General features: G+C 39.8%; 1 protein-coding gene across 15 annotated transcripts in view; it reads right to left on the reverse strand.

The window, feature by feature from the left end:
• Positions 1 to 437: 437 nt before the first annotated feature.
• ZNF841 (zinc finger protein 841) overlaps positions 438 to 20,214 on the reverse strand; it is a 31,758-nt gene continuing 11,981 nt past the window's right edge. For 9 of the 15 annotated variants that reach the window (XM_016934287.4, XM_016934292.4, XM_016934290.4 and 6 more), the window contains 3 exons: positions 13,691 to 13,817; positions 12,775 to 12,906; positions 438 to 4,363 (listed from right to left, as the gene is read on the reverse strand). In XM_016934287.4, the coding sequence (XP_016789776.2) occupies positions 1,860 to 4,363; positions 12,775 to 12,906; positions 13,691 to 13,817 (2,763 nt within the window). In that variant the 3' untranslated portion in view covers positions 438 to 1,859. The remainder of the gene's footprint in view (positions 4,364 to 12,774; positions 12,907 to 13,690; positions 13,818 to 20,214) is intronic. The other 6 variants (XM_063802162.1, XM_063802163.1, XM_063802165.1 and 3 more) reach the window with 1 other exon arrangement.

Below are 20,214 nucleotides of genomic sequence, written 5' to 3' on the forward strand. Positions count from 1 at the left end.
TGCTCTGTCGCCCAGGCTGGAGTGCAGTGGTGCAATCTCGGCTCACTGCAAGCTCAGCCTCCCGGGTTCAAACAATTCTCATGCCTCAGCCTCCTGAGTAGCTGGGACTACAGGCACGTGCCACCACGCCTGGCTAATTATTTGTATTTTTAGTAGAGACGGGGTTTCACTGTGTTAGCCAGGATGGTCTCGATTTCCTGACCTCGTGATCCGCCTGCCTCGGCCTCCCAAAGTGCTGCGATTACAGGCGTGAGCCACCGTGTCTGGCTGAGAAATGGTTTAAAATTTTACCACGTTAATTACATTTGCAAGGTTTCTATCCAGTATGAATAATTTGGTAAAGCCTGAAGACACACTACTGATTAAAGGTCCTTCCATGTTAAGCACACTGATATGACGTTTTTCCTGTATAAATTCTCTCAAACTCCAAAAACATGAACATTTGATTTTTTTATTTTTTTGAGACAGAGTCTCACTCTTGTCACCCAGGCTGGAGTACAATGGCACAATCTCGGCTTACAGCAACCTCCACATCCTGGATTCAAGTGATTCTTCTGCCTCAGCCTCCCAAGTAGCGGGATTACAGGCACCCACCAGTACGCCCAGCTAATTTTTCTATTTTTTAGTAGAGATGGGGTTTCACCATGCTGGCCAGGCCGGTCTCAAACTCCTGACATCAGATGATCCACCCACCTCGGCCTCCCAAAGTGCTGGGATTACAGGTGTGAGCCACCATACCCAGCCCATTTGATTTTTAAAAAGGCTTACCACATTCGTTACCTTTGTAAGACTGTTCTCCGGTATGAATACTCTGATGTTTCCATTTGGATGTTCGGGTAAAAAGTCTTAGCACACACATTACATTTGTCAAAGATGTATATTCTGAGGTCTAGTGAGTTCAGACACCTCGGGGAAGCCTCTAGCACATACATTTATATGATTTCTTTCCAATATAAACTCTCAAGTAGTGACTGAACTCTGGTGAAGCTTCTGCCACCCTCACTTCATTTGTAAAGCATATCTGCACTTCGAGTTATAGATCCACAAGTTTTGACCTTTAAGTAGTATTCTTGCCACATATACTACACTTCTGTGATTTCTCTCCAGGATGTATATTCTTATGCCTAGTGAACACTTGCTTAAAACTTAGCTATATTCACTCCATGTGTAAATATATTAGGCCATAATTGCATGGCTAGACAGAAATACCTGAGGCTAGGTAATGTATAAAGAGGTTTAATTGACTCACAATTTTGCAGGCTTTATAGGAAACATGGCGCTGACGTCTGTTCACCCTCTCGGGAAACCTCAGGAAGGTTAAAATGATGGTGGGAGGTGAAGGGCATGTCAAATGGCCAGAAGAACAAACAAGAGGGAGGTGCCATTCACTTTCGTGCGTGCGTGTGTGTGATGGAGTCTCACTCTGTCACCCAGGCTAGAGTGCAGTGGCGCGATCTCGGCTCACTGCAACCTCCGCCTCCAGGGTTCGAGCAATTCTCCTGACTCAGCCTCTCGAGTAGCTGGTACTACCAGTACCCGCCACGAAGCCCAGCTAATTTTTGTATTTTTGGCAGAAACAGGGTTTCACCATGTTGGCCAGGCTGCTCTTGAACTCCTGACCTCAAGTGATCCGCCCACCTCAGCCTCCCAAAGTGCTGGGATTACAGGCATGAGCCAGACCTCATGAGAACTATCACAAGGACAGCAACAAGGGGATGGTACTAAAACTTTCTTGAGAAAGCCACCCCCATCATCCAATCACCTCCCACTAGGCCCCACCTCCAATACTGGAGATTACAATTCCACATGAGACTTCAAAGGGAAAGGACAAATATACAAGCTATATGAGTAAGTATAAATTATTTGGGGATCCCAGAAGTTAGGACAACATCTAACGGCCTTTCCACATTGAGTTTAGTTGTAAGGTTCTCTCCAGCATGTTTTATCTGATGTTTAGTGAGGCCTGAGCGACTAATGTAAGATTTGCCACACTCATTACATTTATAAGGTTTTTCACTAGAATGAATTCGTTGGTGTTTAGTGAGGCAAGACCGCCGCCCAAACGCCTTGCCACATTCCATACATTTGTATGGCTTCTCTCCAGTATGGTTTCTCTGATGGTAAACCAAGTTTGACCTTTCGATAAAAGCTTTACCACATTCATTACATTTATAAGGTTTCTCTCCAGTATGCATCATCTGATGATTAAGCAGAATTGAACGTACTCTAAAGGCTTTGCCACACTCATTACATTTGTAAGGTTTCTCTCCAGTATGAATACTCCAATGACGTGCGAGGCCTGAGCGATAACGGAAGACCTTGCCACATTCATTACATTTGTAAGGTTTCTCTCCAGTATGAATTCTCCGATGCCTTGCCAGGGTTGTAGTGGAGTTAAAGACTTTCCCACATTCAATACATTTGTATGGCATCTCTCCAGTATGTCTTCTCTGATGGTACACCAGACTTGTTTTATGACTAAAAGTTCTACCACATTCACTACATTTGTGTGGTTTCTCCCCAGTAGGATTTCTGTGATATCTTGCAAGTTTTGAACTTTGGATAAAAGCCTCACGAAATTCATTACAGTGGTAAGGGTTCTCTCCAGTATGAATTACTAGATGTTTAGTGAGGCTTGAACGCTGAGTATAGGCTTTGCCACAATCATTACATTTATAAGGTTTCTCTCCGGTATGAATTTTCCGATGACGTGCTAGGCATGAGTAGTAACTGAAGACCTTGCCGCATTCGTTACACTGGAAAGGTTTCTCTCCGGTATGACTTCGCCTATGAATTGAAAGGTTTCCACTGTCAATGAAGACCTTGCCACACACATTACATTTGTAAGGTTTCTCTCCGGTATGCATTCTTTGATGACGTGCTAGGCATGAATAGTAAGTGAAGACCATGCCACATTTATTACAATGGAGAGGTTTCTCTCCAGTATGACATCTCATATGAACCGAAAGGTATCCACCGTAATTAAAGACCTTGCCACACACATTACATTTGTAAGGTTTCTCTCCGGTATGAATTCTCTGATGTACAGTTAGTAATGAGCCCCAATTAAAGGCTTTGCCACATTCATTACATTTGTAAGGTTTCTCTCCAGTATGAACTCTCTGATGCACTGCAAGATGTGAATGTTGACTGAAGACCTTGCCACATTCATTACATTTGTAGGGTTTCTCTCCAGTATGAATTCTCCGGTGCCCTGCAAGACGTGAACGTTGAAAGAAGACCTTGCCACATTCATTACATTTGTAAGGTGTCTCTCCAGTATGAATTATCTGGTGCCTTACAAGTTGTGAATTCTGATAAAAGACCTTGCCACATACATCACATGTATATGGTTTCTTTCCTGCATGGATTATATGATGTGCAGTGAGGCTTGAGTTCCGTTTAAAGGTTTTGCCACATTCATTACATTTGTAGGGTTTGTCTCCAGTATGAACTGTCTGATGAGTTGCAAGAGAGGAACTTTGACTAAAGCACTTCCCACATCGATTACATTTGTAAGGTTTCTCTCCAGTATGAATTCTCTGATGAACTGCAAGGTGGGAACTTTTACTAAAGGACTTGCCACATTCATTACATATGTAGGGTTTGTCTCCAGTGTGACTTCTCCGGTGATTTACAAGATCTGAATTTTGTCTGAAGATCCTGCCACATACATCACATTGGTATGGTTTCCCTCTTGTATGGACTATCTGATGTACTGTTAGTAGTGAGCCCCGATGAAAGGCTTTACCAGACTCATTGCATCTGTAAGGTTTCTCTGTAGTATGTATCATCTGATGATTAATAAGACTTGAAGACACTCTGAAGGCTTTGCCACACTCATTACCTATGTAAGGTTTTTCCCTAATATGTGTTTTCTCGTCTTGTGTAGGTAACGAAAGTTGCAAAAAATCATTCCCATATTTCCTAGAAATGTTGGTTGGGACACCAGGAAAAATTCTTTGAAGTGGTGAAGCTAAAAAACCATTATTAACTGTCCTCTCAATTTGATTACATCCATAAATTTTCTCTGCAGTTTGAAATTTCTGCAATTCACCCAGACTGGACTGAAACCTTAATATAAGCTGATTTTCCATATGCTTGTTTTCTACGTCCCCTTGACTATGTTGACCTCTTTTACCATTAAGATTGTTTTTATGGGTCATTGGCCCTTCTTTATAATTTATTTCACCATCTTTCCATTGAAAGTCAAGTTCCTGTAGATTTTTCCGGATTTCCCTGAAGTAAAAATTTTCAGTGTCATAGCTTTCATGTCCTTCCAACATCACTGTTTGGAATTTTTCTCCTGTGTTACTGTTCTGTATTGGTGGTAATTCCTTGATCACACATTTAGGAGAGATACCTGCAAAATATAATGAACACGGGGTTTTAAAATAACTATTATTGGTAAATATTATTTTATACTGAAAACACACTACGCTAAACATAATGTTTACACTAGCAAGTTGTGAAACTTTTCTACCATGATCTTCTATTTGTAGAAATGCAAAATGAATAGAATTCTATAGTAAAGTGATTACATGTAATTTAAATCAATTTTAGGAAAGCCTAGTTTCAAACATCCTTCGACCAAAAGACTCATGTTATGCAAACATATATGAGCACCAAAACAAGTATTTTGCAATCGCTGACCCCAAATGACACACCAATTGGCAGTAAACATATGGCTCCCTCATAATAGGAGAGAAAAAAAGTTACATATATTTATTTCATACAAATGAATGCCAAGCAACAGCAAGATATACTGTAATGGTAAATATTAACTAATAAATAATCATAATATAAATTAATTAATAAAACATTCTAATAGCCAGTGATAAAACCAGCAGGTAAATAATGAACAACCACAAAATACAAATCTATAGTATGAAATTCTAAACAATTCTCCATCAATAATAAGCAAGAACTTATATTCTAGAGGCAGTATATAACTAGAAAATATGTTGAGATCACTGGCTTTTAAAGATAAAAGAAAGGTAAATATGTCTATGGCCATACCACCGTGAATGCATCTGATCTTGTCTGATCTCAGAAACTAAGCAGTGTCAGAACTGGTTAGTACTTGGATGAGAGAAAGGTAAATATATAACATAATAAAGAATAAAAATTGGGGACAGGTCAGCCGGGCACGGTGGCTCAAGCCTGTAATCCCAGCACTTTGGGAGGCTGAGGTGGGTGGATCACGAGGTCAGGAGTTCAAGACTAGCTTGGCCAACATGGTGAAATCTCGTCTGTACTAAAAGTAAAAAAAATCAGCCGGGTGTGGTGGCACGTGCCTGTAATCCCAGCTACTCCGGAGCCTGAGACAGGAGAAACATTGGAACCCAGGAGGCGGAGGTTGCAGTGAGCCAAGATTTCGCCACTGCACTCCAGCCTGGGCGACAGAGCAGTCTCAAAAAAAAAAAAAAAAAAAGGAGACAGGTATGGTGGCTCAGACCTATAATCCCAGCACTTTGAGAGGCCAAGGTGGGCAGATCACTTGAGGCCAAGAGTTTGAGACTAGCCAGGCCAACATGGTGAAACCTCATCTCTACTAAAAATATAAAAAATTAGCCAAGCGTGATGATGCATGCCTGTAATCCCAACTACTCAGGAGGCTGAAGCACGAGAATCACATAAACCTGTAAGGGGGAGGTTGCAGTCAGCCAAGATCACGACACTGCACTTCAGCCTGGGCAACAGAGAGAGACTGCCTCAAAAAAAGAATAAAACTTGGGAAAGGAAATCAGAAATCCCAGTTATGATTTCATGCCTACAACTATGTAACAAACAATAGAGCAAGTCCCTATGTATTCATTGTCTTTTTTTGCTTTTGGCTGAGATGGAGTCTCACTCTGTCACCCAGGCTGGAGTACAGTGGCATGATCCCACCTCACTGCAACCTCCAACTCACAGGCTCAAGCGATCCTCCCACCTCAGCCTCCTGCGAGCTGGGACCACAGATGCATGCCATCATGCCCGGTTAATTTTTTTGTAGTTTTGGTAGAGATGAGGTTTTGCCATGTTGCCCAGGCTGGTCTGGAACTCCTAAGCTCAAACAATCTGCCCACCTCTGCCTCCCAAAGTGCTGGGATTATAGGCATGAGCTACCATGCCCAGTCCTATTCACTGTCTTTATTATCCAGTTCATTGGCCACAAAATATATATGATACAGAGATTGTACTTGGGAAATGCATGAACTGAGATAAAAGACAACACCGTTTGGACCAAACTGCAAAATGAAAACTTACAGATACAATGTAGACTGCTCTGATATAAAGACTTATGTCTGCCAAAATTCCTATGTTAAGGCCCCATCCTCAATGTGATAGTATTTGGAAGTGTGGTCTTTGGAAGGCAATTAGGTCAGGATGGTGCACAGAACTTCAGGAATGCAATTAGCAGAAACGTGAAAAAGCTTCTGCTTTTTGCATGACAATCTCTCTGCCACATGAGAACACAGAGTCAGCCATGGCACACCAGAAAAAAGTCCACACCAAGAACCAAAGTGGCTGGCTCTGACATGTTGAACTTCGCACCACCCAGATCTGTGAAAAGTCAATTTCTGCTGTTTAAACCACCCTATCTATGGTATCTGATATAGCTAGTCATGCTGACTAAGGTAAAGCCAATATGCTATCTCATTATAAACATGAAACAATGTTGATACACGTTATTAAACAAATTTGTGAGTCTGTACTATAAAACATGCAATATTCTAAGCTAGCTAACAGCACTAACTTGTTTAAAAAGTCTTTAGGTAAATTATCACTATTTAACGAACAAGCACACTAAATATGCCCACAGGATTTATGTATCTATACCCAATTTACAAACAAAGTAAGACACAAGAACCTGGGTTTGCAAGATCAAACATGTTTTTTAAAAACAACTTCCCAAACAAGCAGTGCAGATAACAGGTCAACCCAAATATCAAGAGTGTAGAAATACTTCAAGAGCCATTTTGTGTAGAGCACCTGATTCTGTCGCTGTTCGGGGTGCCACTGTGTAACCCACATGGACCTAGGAGGACTGAACAAAGGGGGCGAATGCGGGAATAAAAGACAAGAGACAAAAGAGTATATTTGGAAGAAGGGGTCAGGGGCACCTTGCCTGTAGTGGACAAGGGCCGTCCGTATTTATTAGGCAAGAGAGACAGTGAGAAGGAGGGTGGAAGAAGGGGTCAGCTGCGCAGTCCAGAGTAGGCTTGCAAGACTGCATTCCTCAAACAACAGGCTCTAGATATGGCAGTAGATAACCCTGGCACCAGGAAGTGATTGCCTCCAGCAAACCTTCTGTCAGCAGGAGCAGTCATGAGTTTGCCCACATCCTGCATTCATGATAAACAGTTTGCTGTTTGATCATATAGCCTCCAGTGGAATGCTGAGGTGGTCACGTCCCACAGGCCTTGGCTCCCTGCAATGCTGTGTTGCCAAAAGCATTATTCAGCCATCCGTCATTAATAACGAACGGTATCTGAGTCATCATCCCCTGCACACATTGATTTACGCAGTGTTATCAGACAGTGGTCAAGTGAATGAGTAGAGGTTACCCCTTACACAGTGAGAGTAGCATGGGAGGTGAGGGAGTTCTGCAATAATGGGAGTATAAAATTAATATGCTAGTCAGTAACTGGGTAGTCCATCTGGACAAAGTAATATGTTAGGAAAGGCCCAGGAGGACAAAGGGCAAGAGGGGAGATCAAGGAGTAATGAGCATGGAGCAGCAGGGTTTGTGCTTGCAGAGCTGTGGGAATAGAATTGCACAAGAAACAGCTAAAATCCTGGCTTTGGAAGAAAAGAGAAACTAATGGAGAGGTAGCATTGTACTGACTAATACTTAAACATGAGAATTATACTATGGGTGCAGGACAACAAGGGAAGACAATTAAAAAGGAGGTGGTGTGATGATATGGGAAGAAAACAGATTTATGTCTCTATAATATTTGCTATGAAATTTATCAAACTGAATGTCCCATAAGTTCTATTTCCAGGTATATGCTCAACAACCCTACATATCAAGAGATATGTGAAAGACTGTTCTTACAATTCAATCCTTAAGAAAAAACCTGAAAATGGCCATGAAGAGAGGATGGATGAATTCATTTTGTACACACACATAAAGACACCATAAAACTTTACTGATAGTACAAGAACGTTAAGGAGACGGGGTGCAGAATGAGGACCCGTAGCACAACAGGCGAAGATTTGAAAAAATAAAGAAAGCAGGAGACTCTTGTCAAGGTTTAAATATATGTTAATGGAGACACAGTATATACGATGAAAGTATCCTGGGATATCAAAAACACAACATGGAAGCAGATCTGTAAAAAGTCATTTCTGTATGTAATTGAAGTTAAGCTGTTATTAGTTTAAAATAGGATGTTATAAATCTAAAGTGTTTTCTGTAATTGCAACGGTAACCACAGAGAATGTATAGAAGACACACACAATGGAAATAAAACTATTTCAGGAAAAAAAAATCAACTATATAAAAACAAAGGCAGTAAGACAAACAGAACAAAAAAATCTAAAAGAGATACAGAAAGCACTTAACAAAATGGCAATATAAGTCCTTTTCTATCAGTAATTACATTAAATGTAAGTGTTTATACTCCACAGTCAAAAGACAGAGACTGGCTGAATAAATTTTTAAAACTGGCTTCAGCTGCACATTATCCAGAAAATACTCATTTTAATTCAAAGGACACACATAGGCTGAACTGAAGGGATGAAAAAAGATATCCCCTAAAAATGTTAACCGAAAGACATCAGAGGTGGCTAAACTGATGTCAGCCAAAATAGACTTTATGTCAAAACTGGTACAAGAGACAAAGAAGGGCATTATATAATGATTAAAAGGTTAATTCACTAGGAGGATATAACAATATGTGCCCATATAGAGATCCTCAATATGTGAAGCAAAATTAACGTAACTAAAGGGAGAAGTAGTTCCACAGTAATAATAAGAGACTTCAATGGCCTATTTTTACTAATAAATAGGACAATCAGACAGAAGAAAAACAAGGAACTAGAGAACCTAAACTATATATCAAATTGAACCTAACCTATATATGCATAACACATCACCCAAAAACAGTGCAATACAAATTTTTCAGAAGTGCACATGAAACATTTCTCAAAAGAAATATTGGAAAAGAAAAAAATTTTTAAACTTTTTAAAGACTAAAATCATAAAGCATAACTTATTCCATCATAATAAAATAAAACTAGAGATCAACAGCAGAAGAAAATTAGATTATCAACAAATATGTGGAAACAACATACTCTTAGGCTGGTGTGGTGGCTCACGCCTGTAATCCCAGCAATTTGGGTGGCTGAGGCAGGTGGATCACCTGAGGTCAGGAGTTCGAGACCAGCCTGGCCAACATAGTGAAACCCTCAGCCAGGCGTGGTGGCAGATGCCTGTAATCCCAGCTACTCGGGAGGCTGAGGCAGGAGAACCGCTTGAACCCAGGAAGTGGAGGTTGCAGTGAGCCGAGACTGCACCACTGCACTCCAGCCTGGACAACAAGAGCGTAACTCCGTCTCAAAAAACAAAAACAAGCAAACAAAACCATACTCTTAAACAGCCAATATGTCAAATTAGAAGTCACAAGGGAAATTTTAAAAATCTCAAAACAAAGGAAAATCAAAATAGAACATACCAAAACTTGTGAATGCAGGAAAAACAGTGCTAAGATAGAAAATCTGCAGATATAAATGCTAACATTAAAATAGAAGATCTCCAATGGAACAGAATAGGAAACCCAGAAATACAGCCACACACCTACAACCAACTGATCCTTGATAGTCAAAAAAACAAATGGGAAAAGACATTCTATTCAATAAAGGGTGCTAGAAAAACTGGCTAGCCATAATATAGAAGAATGAAACTGGACTCCTATATCTTGTCATATACAAAAATTAATTCAAGATGAATAACGACTTACATTAAGACTTCAAGCTACAAAAATTCTAGAAGAAAATCTAGGAAAAACTTTTCTGGACAAAATACAAGTTGTTGTTTTTTTTTTCTTTTTTTTTTTTTAGAGACAGGGTCTTGCTCTGTCGCCCAGGCTGAAGTACAGCAGTGTGATCTCAGCTCAATGCAACCTCTGCCTACTGGGTTCAAGCAATTCTCTTGTCTCAGCCTCCCAAGTAGCTGAGATTACATGCATGTGCCACCACACCCGGCTAATTTTTTTGTATTTTTAGTAGAAACAGGGATTCACCATGTTGGTCAGGCTGGTCTCGAACTCCTGACCTCAGACCTCAAAATGATCCGCCTGCCTCAGCCTCCCAAAGTGCTGGGATTACAGGCATGAGCCATTGCTCCTGGCCCAATACAAGTTTTTTAAGAGAATTTATTCTTCATTGCTTGAGCATCACGAAAAAAATATATAGGTTTTATAAATAGTAGAGAAGTCCCTGAAGTGTAAGAAATGGGCTAAGTTTAAAATAAAGTTAGATTTTTAAATAATGATTCAGTATAACATGATGGACATGAATGTAGATAGGAGAATAGTTATTATAATACAGCATTTGTTCCAAGAAAGAAAAAAACAGTGCAATTTGAACAAAACCCAGCAAGCTATATTTAGGAAACTGAAACTTACCACAGAAAAGCAATGTATGTTATATAACAAAGAACGATCAATCTATTAAGTGGCATTTCCACAATTAAGATAGTAACTTAAAAAATTATGCTCAAGATATTAAAAATTTCCAACTTAAAAACTGTAATCAATTTAACCGACAAATATATACTTTCATAGTAGGAATTAAGTCAGGTGAAACAGAAGTAAAAGGAATAACTGAAACTATCAACACAACACTATGGAGTTTCTGTAAGTTTTAGGGAAACTGCTGCTGAGCTATACCATCTGTACTAAAGAAGGAAATCTTGTAAAATACATAAAACAATATGCATTCTCCAACACAACACTACCACAATAGAAACATAAAGAAAACTGAGTATCCTCAAAAATATGGAACTGATTAAATAAATAAAAACAAAGTTCATTTATAATACATGAAAATGCATCAGATGAAAGCAATGGTTGCTTAAAACGAATTTTGTGGACTTAAAAAAGATAAGCCTCATTCAACTTCATTAGCTTCCTCAAGATCAAAGACGTACTCACTGTAAACAAAAATACTGGGGAAGAAAACTGTGGCATGAGCAGTGGTTCAGGCAACAGCCCTGCAGAGATGAAGCTGTGAACCTGGACAATGTTCTTCCCGGGAGAAATTTTTTTTTTGAGACAAAGCCTCGCTCTTGTTCCCCAGGCTAGAGTACAATGGTGCAATCTCGGCTCACTACAACCTCTGCCTCCCGGATTTGAGAGATTCTCCTGCCTCAGCCCCCCAAGTAGCTGGGATTACAGGCGCCTGCCACCACGCCCGGCTAACTTTTGTATTTTTAGTAGAGACGGGGTTTCACCAAGTTGGTCAGGCTGATCTAGAACTCCTAACCTCAGGTGATCCACCCGCCTCAGCCTCCCAAAGTGCTGGGATTACAGGTGTGAGCCACCGCGCCCAGCATGGGAGAAATTCCTACACCATTCACTGCTAGCTCAAAAAAGAGGACCATTAGTATATGAGATCAACATTGCCACAGTACCCTTGAGAGATACTTTTGTGACATTTCTCAGAAACCAGGCTCTTGTGATGGTCTCTATCTGAATATCATGACAAATGCTGATCATTCTACCCTGGCTTTAATAGTTACCTCTGTATGTAGCAAGATGATGTTAAAAACTCATTACTCAGAGTGCTCTCCCTCAAAAATTTTCTCTTACCCAGTAAACTCACTCCATACGATAGTCCACAAGATATTCATAACCCCAAGATGGGTTATCACAGCAGGAAAAAAGCATAAAATGTCAGACCCTAGAAATGCATTTATTCAAAGGAAGTCTCAGAGGCAAAAAATCACACAAACATAAAAGAGAATGCAAGATCAGAAAGAGCCAAGGCATAAACAAGACAGAGAAAAACACAGGAATTGGATTGTGAGGGATCTTGAAATGAGACAGTGCTCTGTCCACAGATCCCAAACTAAGAGTGTGAAGACAGAGATACGCTCCCTGTGTAGGACTAAGAATAAAGAGAGGACCTTTGTGTCAACTGTCTTTACAATTCTTCTATGTAACAATCTCAGGAGACCCAACTCATTCCCCTGTCACAAACCCAAGAAGAGTGTCCAAAGAAGAACTAAGAAAATGGCTGAGGGACCTGAACAGGCAGAGAGGGCTGAAGATAGTCCAGTTCTAGGACCCCAGCTTCAAAGGAAGGGCAACCAATGTTTCCTCATCTCCTGACCAGCACTTTCAAGTATAGGAAATGGGGTGGAACCAGAAAAGCTCCAGGCACCAGGACTATGGAGCCCTCAGCTCCAATCTATATGGATCAGAGAACTGAGGATCAGATGGAATCAAGAACAGGAGGAGAGACCACACGGGAAAGAGACTTCTTTGAAAAGGCCCTTCCCATGCCACAGAGTCAAAGCATCAGAGTTCACAGAATACAGATGACACTGTGGTCCATCATAACAGTCTTGTACTTTGCTCTGTTTGAGCTGCAGCAACCCCTGGAGAGTGAAAGGTAAAGTTATACGTGTCTGGAGAGCAAAGTGATAAGCAGGAAAGAAGAAAACTTCCGGAGCTCACAGAAAATCAAATTTGTTTCCCCACAGAACTCTCCCACTTGCAGAGTCTTACACACACAATTTCATGGTACCACTTCCATTGTGCCCATCTGAGCTCTTACCTGTGATCATGCCTTTCATGCATTCCCCACAGTTTGGGTTCCTTGCTATTTTCACTTGGCTCACCACAGTCCAGGGCTCTTTCCCTTGCTCCAACACGGAGATAATATTCAGGTCAGGAAGGCAGAGTCCTGCTTATAAAAAAAGAAAGAAGATGTCCCATGGTTTTTCCAGAACCCAGCCTAATGTCTACATAGAAGAGAAAACACTGCAGTTGAATCTACAAAATATTTCACAAACTCATCCATTGATTGCCTCCCTCTGAATGCTTAGTGAACACTGTAAAATGAAGATATCTAGCTCTCTCCCAAGAAATACTGAATCAAAAACACAGGGATAGGCCAAGCGTACTGGCTCAAGCCTGTAATCTCAGCACTTTGGGAGGCCAAGACGGGAAGATGGCTTGAGCACAGGAGTTCAAGATCAGCCTAGGCAACAGAGTGAAGCCCTGTCTCTACCTGGGCATGGTGTTGCACACCATATTCCCAGCTACTTGGAAGGCTAAGGTGGGAGGATGGCTTTATCCCAAGAAGCTAAGGTTGCAGTGTGCCGAGATCACAAGATCACACCACTGCACTCCAGCCTGGGTGACAGACTGAGACTGTGTCAAAAAAAAAAAAAAAAAAAAAAAGCACAAGGATAGAAAACAGGAACAGGGAATTGGATATATTAACTCCACCATAAGGTTTTACATGTACCTCAGCTCTGGAACCACCACTAATGTACAAAGAAGGAAGCAGAATATCCATAGAAATGGGACAGTTAAAGGCCAGATGCAGCATTATGAAGCTTTTTATTTGTGAATAAACAAGGCTTCAGTCTCTGACAAATAATGTAGGGCCTCACAAGAAACACAATAAGGAAAGTACAAAAATGCACAAGGGAAGATCCTAACTTCTGGAGGAAAATTATCCTCACCCAGGAAGCCGAGGTTCCTGTAGTTCTCCAACATCACGTCCCTGTACAAAGCTTTCTGAACAGGGTCCAGGCATTTCCACTCCTCCTGAGAGAATTCTATGGCTACATCCCTGAATGTCAAAGATCCCTGAAATGAAAAACACATTTCAATATGAGCAATGGGTGAGCTCTTATCTTTACATAAAATGAGAAGAGGAGAGAACTGTCACATCAATTTGACTGAAGTGTGTTTTGACATATCCATTAAAAGCATCTGTGGGATAATTATGTGTCCCTAATTTTGGGTTTTATAAAATTCAACAGGAGATTAGGATTTTATCTAAATCAGTGCACATTTCTCACTTTTGTGGACAAAATAAGAAATAAACACACGGTTATCCCTATGAAAGTTTTAGATATTATATTTGTTACACCAAGTGAGGTGTCCAGATGAGCTAGAATACAAGTGGTGTCTTCAGAGATGACAATGTTCTTAGTGGCTTTAAAGAAAGGTCAGAAACTAAAAACTGTGATGACAAGAGCAACAGCAAGGACTAAAGTTTTGGAACACTCCCCATGTACCGGGCATTACTCCAAAAGGATTTACATGTTCTAACTCAAATGACATAATCACCTATGACAGAAATATTTCTTCCCATCTTACTAGAAGACAACTGTGTCACAGACAGGCTAAGAAAGTCACCTAGGTCAACAACCTGCAAACAGCAGAGCAAGCACCTGAACCCAGATGTCTAAAAATTAGAGTTGAATCAACAGAATCCGACAGTTATGTAACAGAGTATGTCCTAGTCTTTCTGTGCAGCTATAACAAAATAAGAGAGACTAACTAATTTATGAACAATAGAAATGTATTTCTCATGATTTTGCTGGCTGGGAAATCCAAGATCAAGGTGTCAGCAGGACTGATGTCTGCTGAGGGCTAATCCCTGCTTCGAAGATGGTCTTGTTGCTGCCTAGGGGACGAATGCTACAGTACACTGACAGAGGGTTGCCTGAGAAAACTTGAAGCAAGTTCAAGATTAACTTGGAACCGCATAAAGGATCATTATATAGGCTGGGTGTGGTGGCTAACACCTGTATCTTAGCACCTTGGGAGGCCGAGGTGGGCGGATCACAAGGTCAGGAGATCGAGACCATCCTGGCTAACACGGTGAAACCTCATCTCTACTAAAAATACAAAAAATTAGCCGGGCGTGGTGGCCGGCACCTGTAGTCCCAGCTACTCGGGAGGCTGAGGCAGGAGAATGGCATGAACCCGGGAGGCAGAGCTTGCAGTGAGCCGAGATCGTGCCACTGCACTCCAGCCTGGGCAACAGAGCAAGACTCCGTCTCAAAAAAAAAAAAAAAGTTTTTAAAGAAAAAACATTTTAAGGCCATAGAAACATTTAAGATATAATTTTCAACAGTGTTCCCAAGCCTGTATCTTATGTAGAGAAAAGAAAAAAATTAAAATAAAACCAAGTAAATAATTTCAACTGTGAAAAGATAATAGGCTGATTTATGAAATGATGATGCTGTAAATAAAAACCAATGCATACAAACATTTAAATTAACTGAAATAAGAAGCTATCTCTCAATGACATATTTTTTGGATGACTTTTTAAATCATTATTCTTAGACATGTATGTTTTAGCATGCTTGGGACAATGAAAATGTATAAATTGTATTTCATTTACTTTGTACTTAGTACTTCATTTACTTATTTATTTTGTACTTATTCAATACTAGGCTGGAGAAAATAGTACAAAATTTTAAAAGTATATAAACTTTTATTACAATTACTATTAAATGCCTATATTTAAATATCTAAGTGCAATTTTATCCAATTAAATTTAGCTACTTATGCATTAACAAAAGCCAAATGGAATTTATTCGTTTATTCCACCAATAAATAAAACAGTGATTCAAGATTAGGTGGTTTATAAGTGTAATACATTAAAATTTAACAGATTAAGATAGAAACAATATGTATTGCAGCAGTATATGCTTGCATAAATTATTAGAAAATTTAAAAATCATGTCGCAAAGGAAATCTGTAAAAAAAAAAAAAAACCCAAAAACTGTTAAGGAAAAATATTTCACCCAACAAGTGAAACACTGGATTCATTTCCTCTAAATTAAGTAAGAGAAAAGGGGGTTTTTCATTTCCTCTAAATTAAGAGAAAAGGGGGTTGGCCAGACCTCCTGTCATTCACCACTGCACTGGATGTCTGAGCAGCAGCAAAGAGAAAAGGTGGGAGGGAAAAAGGCAAGGAGGGGGTAGAGCCAAAGAGTTAGATCTACTAAAATTAAGAGATAACATGATTGTGGCCGGGCACGGTGGCTCATGCCTGTAATTCCAGCACTTTGGGAGGCTGAGGCGGGAGGATCACCTGAGGTTGGGAGTTCAAGACCAGCCTGACCAACATGGAGAAATCCCGTCTCTACTAAAAATACAAAATTAGCCGAGCATGGTGGCACATGCCTGTAATCCCAGCTACTAGGGAGGCTGAGCCAGGAGGATCGCTTGAACCTGGGAGGCGGAGGTTGCGGTGAGCCGAGATCGCGCTATTGTACTCCAGCCTGGGCAACAAGAGCGAAACTCCATCTCAGAAAAAAAAAAAAAAAAAAGATAACATGATTGCAACCCAGAAAAAGAATGTTTAAGTATACAAGCTAACAATGTACTGAAATAATCTTCCTACTTTAGTAACACTAATTTAAAAACAACACACACACTTCTAAATTTTCATTAGCATATATACCATGGCACTTAAGTACAAAACATTTTCAGAATTATGTGAACAAATTATAAAACTACACTGAGTGATGTCAGCAAGATAAAGGAACAAGAATCCCCAAACTCTCCAGTCACCACAGTGAAATGATTTTAACAACAATTCATGGACTAATTGCCTCGGGGATAAATCCAGAAAACAGTTACGAGGTTTCTACACCTCAGGCTGACATAAAGCAAACAGTATAGAAGCTCTGAAGGAAAATTTGAAGCATCCACTTGACAGAGATCCAGCCCCTACCATGCAGTAGGGTAATAGAAAAGAAACCTACAACTCCCAAGATCATCTAGGGGATGGAAAGGAGCAGAATATCTGTCCAACATCCTGACTTTTTAGATGACCAACTGATGGGCTGGTTTCTCTCTTCCTGAATATAAGCACTGACAAGAACAAGGTGAAAGGTTAGGGGCCACTGAGAAAAAGGATGATTTACATAAACCAGTGTGTGCAGTAACACAGACAAACGCTAAGTGAATATCTAGTACTACAGCTTACTGTAGCACCAAAGTCTGCAATATCAAAGACAGACAACAGGGGAGCTTCTGGGTAGAAACTAGCAAACGTTTTCAATGAAGAGATGACAAGCAAAGGCCCAGAGAGGACAAAATCCCCAGCCAGAAAAGGTGTGGAAGGTCTCCACAATCTAGTTGAGTTGACTCCAGAGTGTCCTCCCTGAACAAAGCAACCACCAAAAACTGGGGAGGCAGATGATTTTTAAAATAGGGAAGTGCCAAAAGAAGACAATGAAACTTACAAAGAAATAGGAAAATACGGTCCATAAAAAGAAACCAATTAAGTCTCTACAAACCTACACTAAAGAAATGGTGATTTAAATCTTGGCTTTGAAGAACTAAAAGGAAATGGGGATCACCCTCAGTATATGCAGGGGATTGGTTCTAAGATTCCCTAAGGGGACCAAAATCTATGGATACTGAAGTCCCTTATATAAAAAGGCATAGTATTTGCATATAACCTACCTATATCTTCCCATATGATTTAAATCATCTCTACATTACTTACAATAGCTAATACAATGTAAATGCTACGTAAGTAGTTGTTATACTGCATTGTTTAGGAAATAATGACAAGAAAAAAAGGACCGTACGTGTTCAACACAGATGAAACCATCCATTTTTTTCTGGCTATTTGTAGTTCATAGTTGGCTCCATCTATGGCTGCACAAGCCATGAATACAGAGGGCTGACTATATGTGAATTACCAAAGAATTTGAAATAGCAGCCACAAGAATGCTCAATGAGTTAAAAGATAGCACACACAGACAAGCTCACGAAATCAGGAAAACTATATGAACTATGCATGCAAAGAAGAATATCAACAGAAATAGAAGCTATAAAGAAAAATCAAGAAATTCTAAGGCTGGGCACCGTGGCTCATGCCTGTAATTCCAACACTCTGGGAGGCCAAGATGGGGGAATTGCTTAAGCCCAGGAGTTCTGAGATCAGCCAGGGCAACATGGCAAAATCCCATCTCTACAAAGGGTACAAAAATTAGGCAGGTGTGATGGTGCATGCCTGTAGTCCCAGCTACTCAGGAGGCTGAAGTGGGAGGTTCATTTGAACCTGGGAGGCAGAGGATACAGTGATCCAAGATCGTGCCACTGCACTCCAGCCTGGGAAAGAGTGAAACCCTGCCTGAAAACAAAACAAAAGAAAGAAAAAAAGTCGAGTTAAAAATACAATAACTGAGTTGAAAAATTCGCTAGATGAATTCAACAGCTGACTTAATGAGGCAGAAGAAGGAATTGGTGAACTCAAAGGCGATTTTGACAGGGAGGAAAACAAAAACTATAAAAAATAAAGAAAAATAAAGAGAGTCTAAAGGGCTCATGGGGAAACCATCAAGCACCAAGAACGTATGTATCCTGAAAGCCCAATAAATAATGTGAATATAGCTAACATTACTAAACTGTAAGCAAACAAACAAGCTTTACTGAAAGACATAATAAAGATATGATCACTGACTGACAAACTCAATTCTTATAGGAAGAAGTGATGGTGACAAGACCTGCAACTGTAAAAATTCACGGCCATTCAAACACAAACAAAATATGTGGGAATTTAATAAAATGTGACTGTTGTATAAAAAAAGAACCAACAAAATTTTGGAAAGAAAATGGAGGGGTTTGCCAATCTTCATATGAACCTATTATGACATTTATAATCTGAAACTTTAAAAGCAATCAAATATAATCTACAAAAAGATATACACAAAAATTCAAATTAAAGATTCAATCAAAAAAAATTCATGCAAAGAAAATGTAAGCAAGAAACATGAGATTTTAAAGAAACTTCATATTTTATAATCACACCGTGAGCCAGGCCTTCCAGAAGATAAAACAAACATTTATTTATTTTTGCTTTTGTGGTATACCATCCTAAAAGAAGCAATCATTCTTTGAACTGCCATTAAAGTAACCCTCAGACACTTGTGGTGAAGACAGCATGCACAGAGGAAGCCACAGTGACATTCTTTGCAAAAGTGAAAAATTGTAAAAGATCCATATGTCTTCATTTAGAAATTGCTCCAAAGAGGATGCAAAATATGCTATTAGTGTTTATTAACATAAAAACATGTATATTTCAGGCCGGGCACGGTGGCTGACACCTGTAATCCCAGCACTTTGGGAGGCTGAGGCGGGCAGATCACTAGTCAGGAGATCGAGACCATCCTGGTTAACACGGTGAAACCCCATCTCAACTAAAAATACAAAAAATTCACCGGGCGCAGTGGTGGGCGCCTGTAGTCCCAGCTACTCGGGAGGCTGAGGCAGGAGAATGGTGTGAACCTGGGAGGCGGAGTTTGCAGTGAGCCGAGATCGCGTCACTGCACTCCAGCCTGGGCGACAGAGCAAGACTCCGTCTCAAAAAAAAAAAAAAAATGTACATTTCAAAAACTTGCAAAATACAGCAGAACATTCACTGAAGAACTGTTTTCTAAAATCTCATAATGACGTGTAAATGCATCTTGACACCTCTCACTGACTCTTGCCACAGAACTTACAACAGTAGCTCCTCAATGAAACATGAGGCATGGTGGAGAATGTGACAGGGAAAAGGAACCTGGGTTCCTCCGGGTGGGTAATTGAAAGAGTGATTGCCTCTTCTAGGATGGTGCATTTCCTATTTTGGTGAATCTGGCAAGATTCCCCACTACCCCAAGTTCAAGGGTGCCCCCTCCCACCAACGACACATGACATGTCCCACTCTTTAAAAAAAAAAAAAATACTACTATGTTCTTTTTTCTCTTTGAGGATCTAAAAAAATAAAAATTCTTTGTATTTCCATTTTCCAATTCCTTGGACTGTGAGGACATTTCATTATTTTGTGGAAATCAAAATAAAATAATTTTCATTTTATGCTCAATTTTCTTTTACTGCATTCTAGGAGCTATTTCATGTTCTGTAGTTATAAGTTTTTAAATATATATGCCTTGATGTTCTTTTTTTAGGTTATGAAGTGTGTTCTTGATGCCCTGTTTTTTACTTGTTTGCTTACAAATTTTATTGTGTATATTTAAGGTACACAATATAGCAAGGTATAGATAGTAAAAAACTCATGACAGTTTAACAAATTAGTATATCCGTATCTCATAGTTACCTTTTTTTTTTTTTTTTTGCTTTTGTGGCAAAAACAGCTAAAATCTCATTTAGCATAAATTTCACATATAATAACATGTTATTCCCTACCATCCTTATGTTGTATCACCTTCTTAATGTCTAAATTCCA

Source organism: Pan troglodytes, chromosome 20, assembly GCF_028858775.2.
Source record: "Pan troglodytes isolate AG18354 chromosome 20, NHGRI_mPanTro3-v2.0_pri, whole genome shotgun sequence".
NCBI classification, from domain to species: domain Eukaryota; kingdom Metazoa; phylum Chordata; class Mammalia; order Primates; family Hominidae; genus Pan; species Pan troglodytes.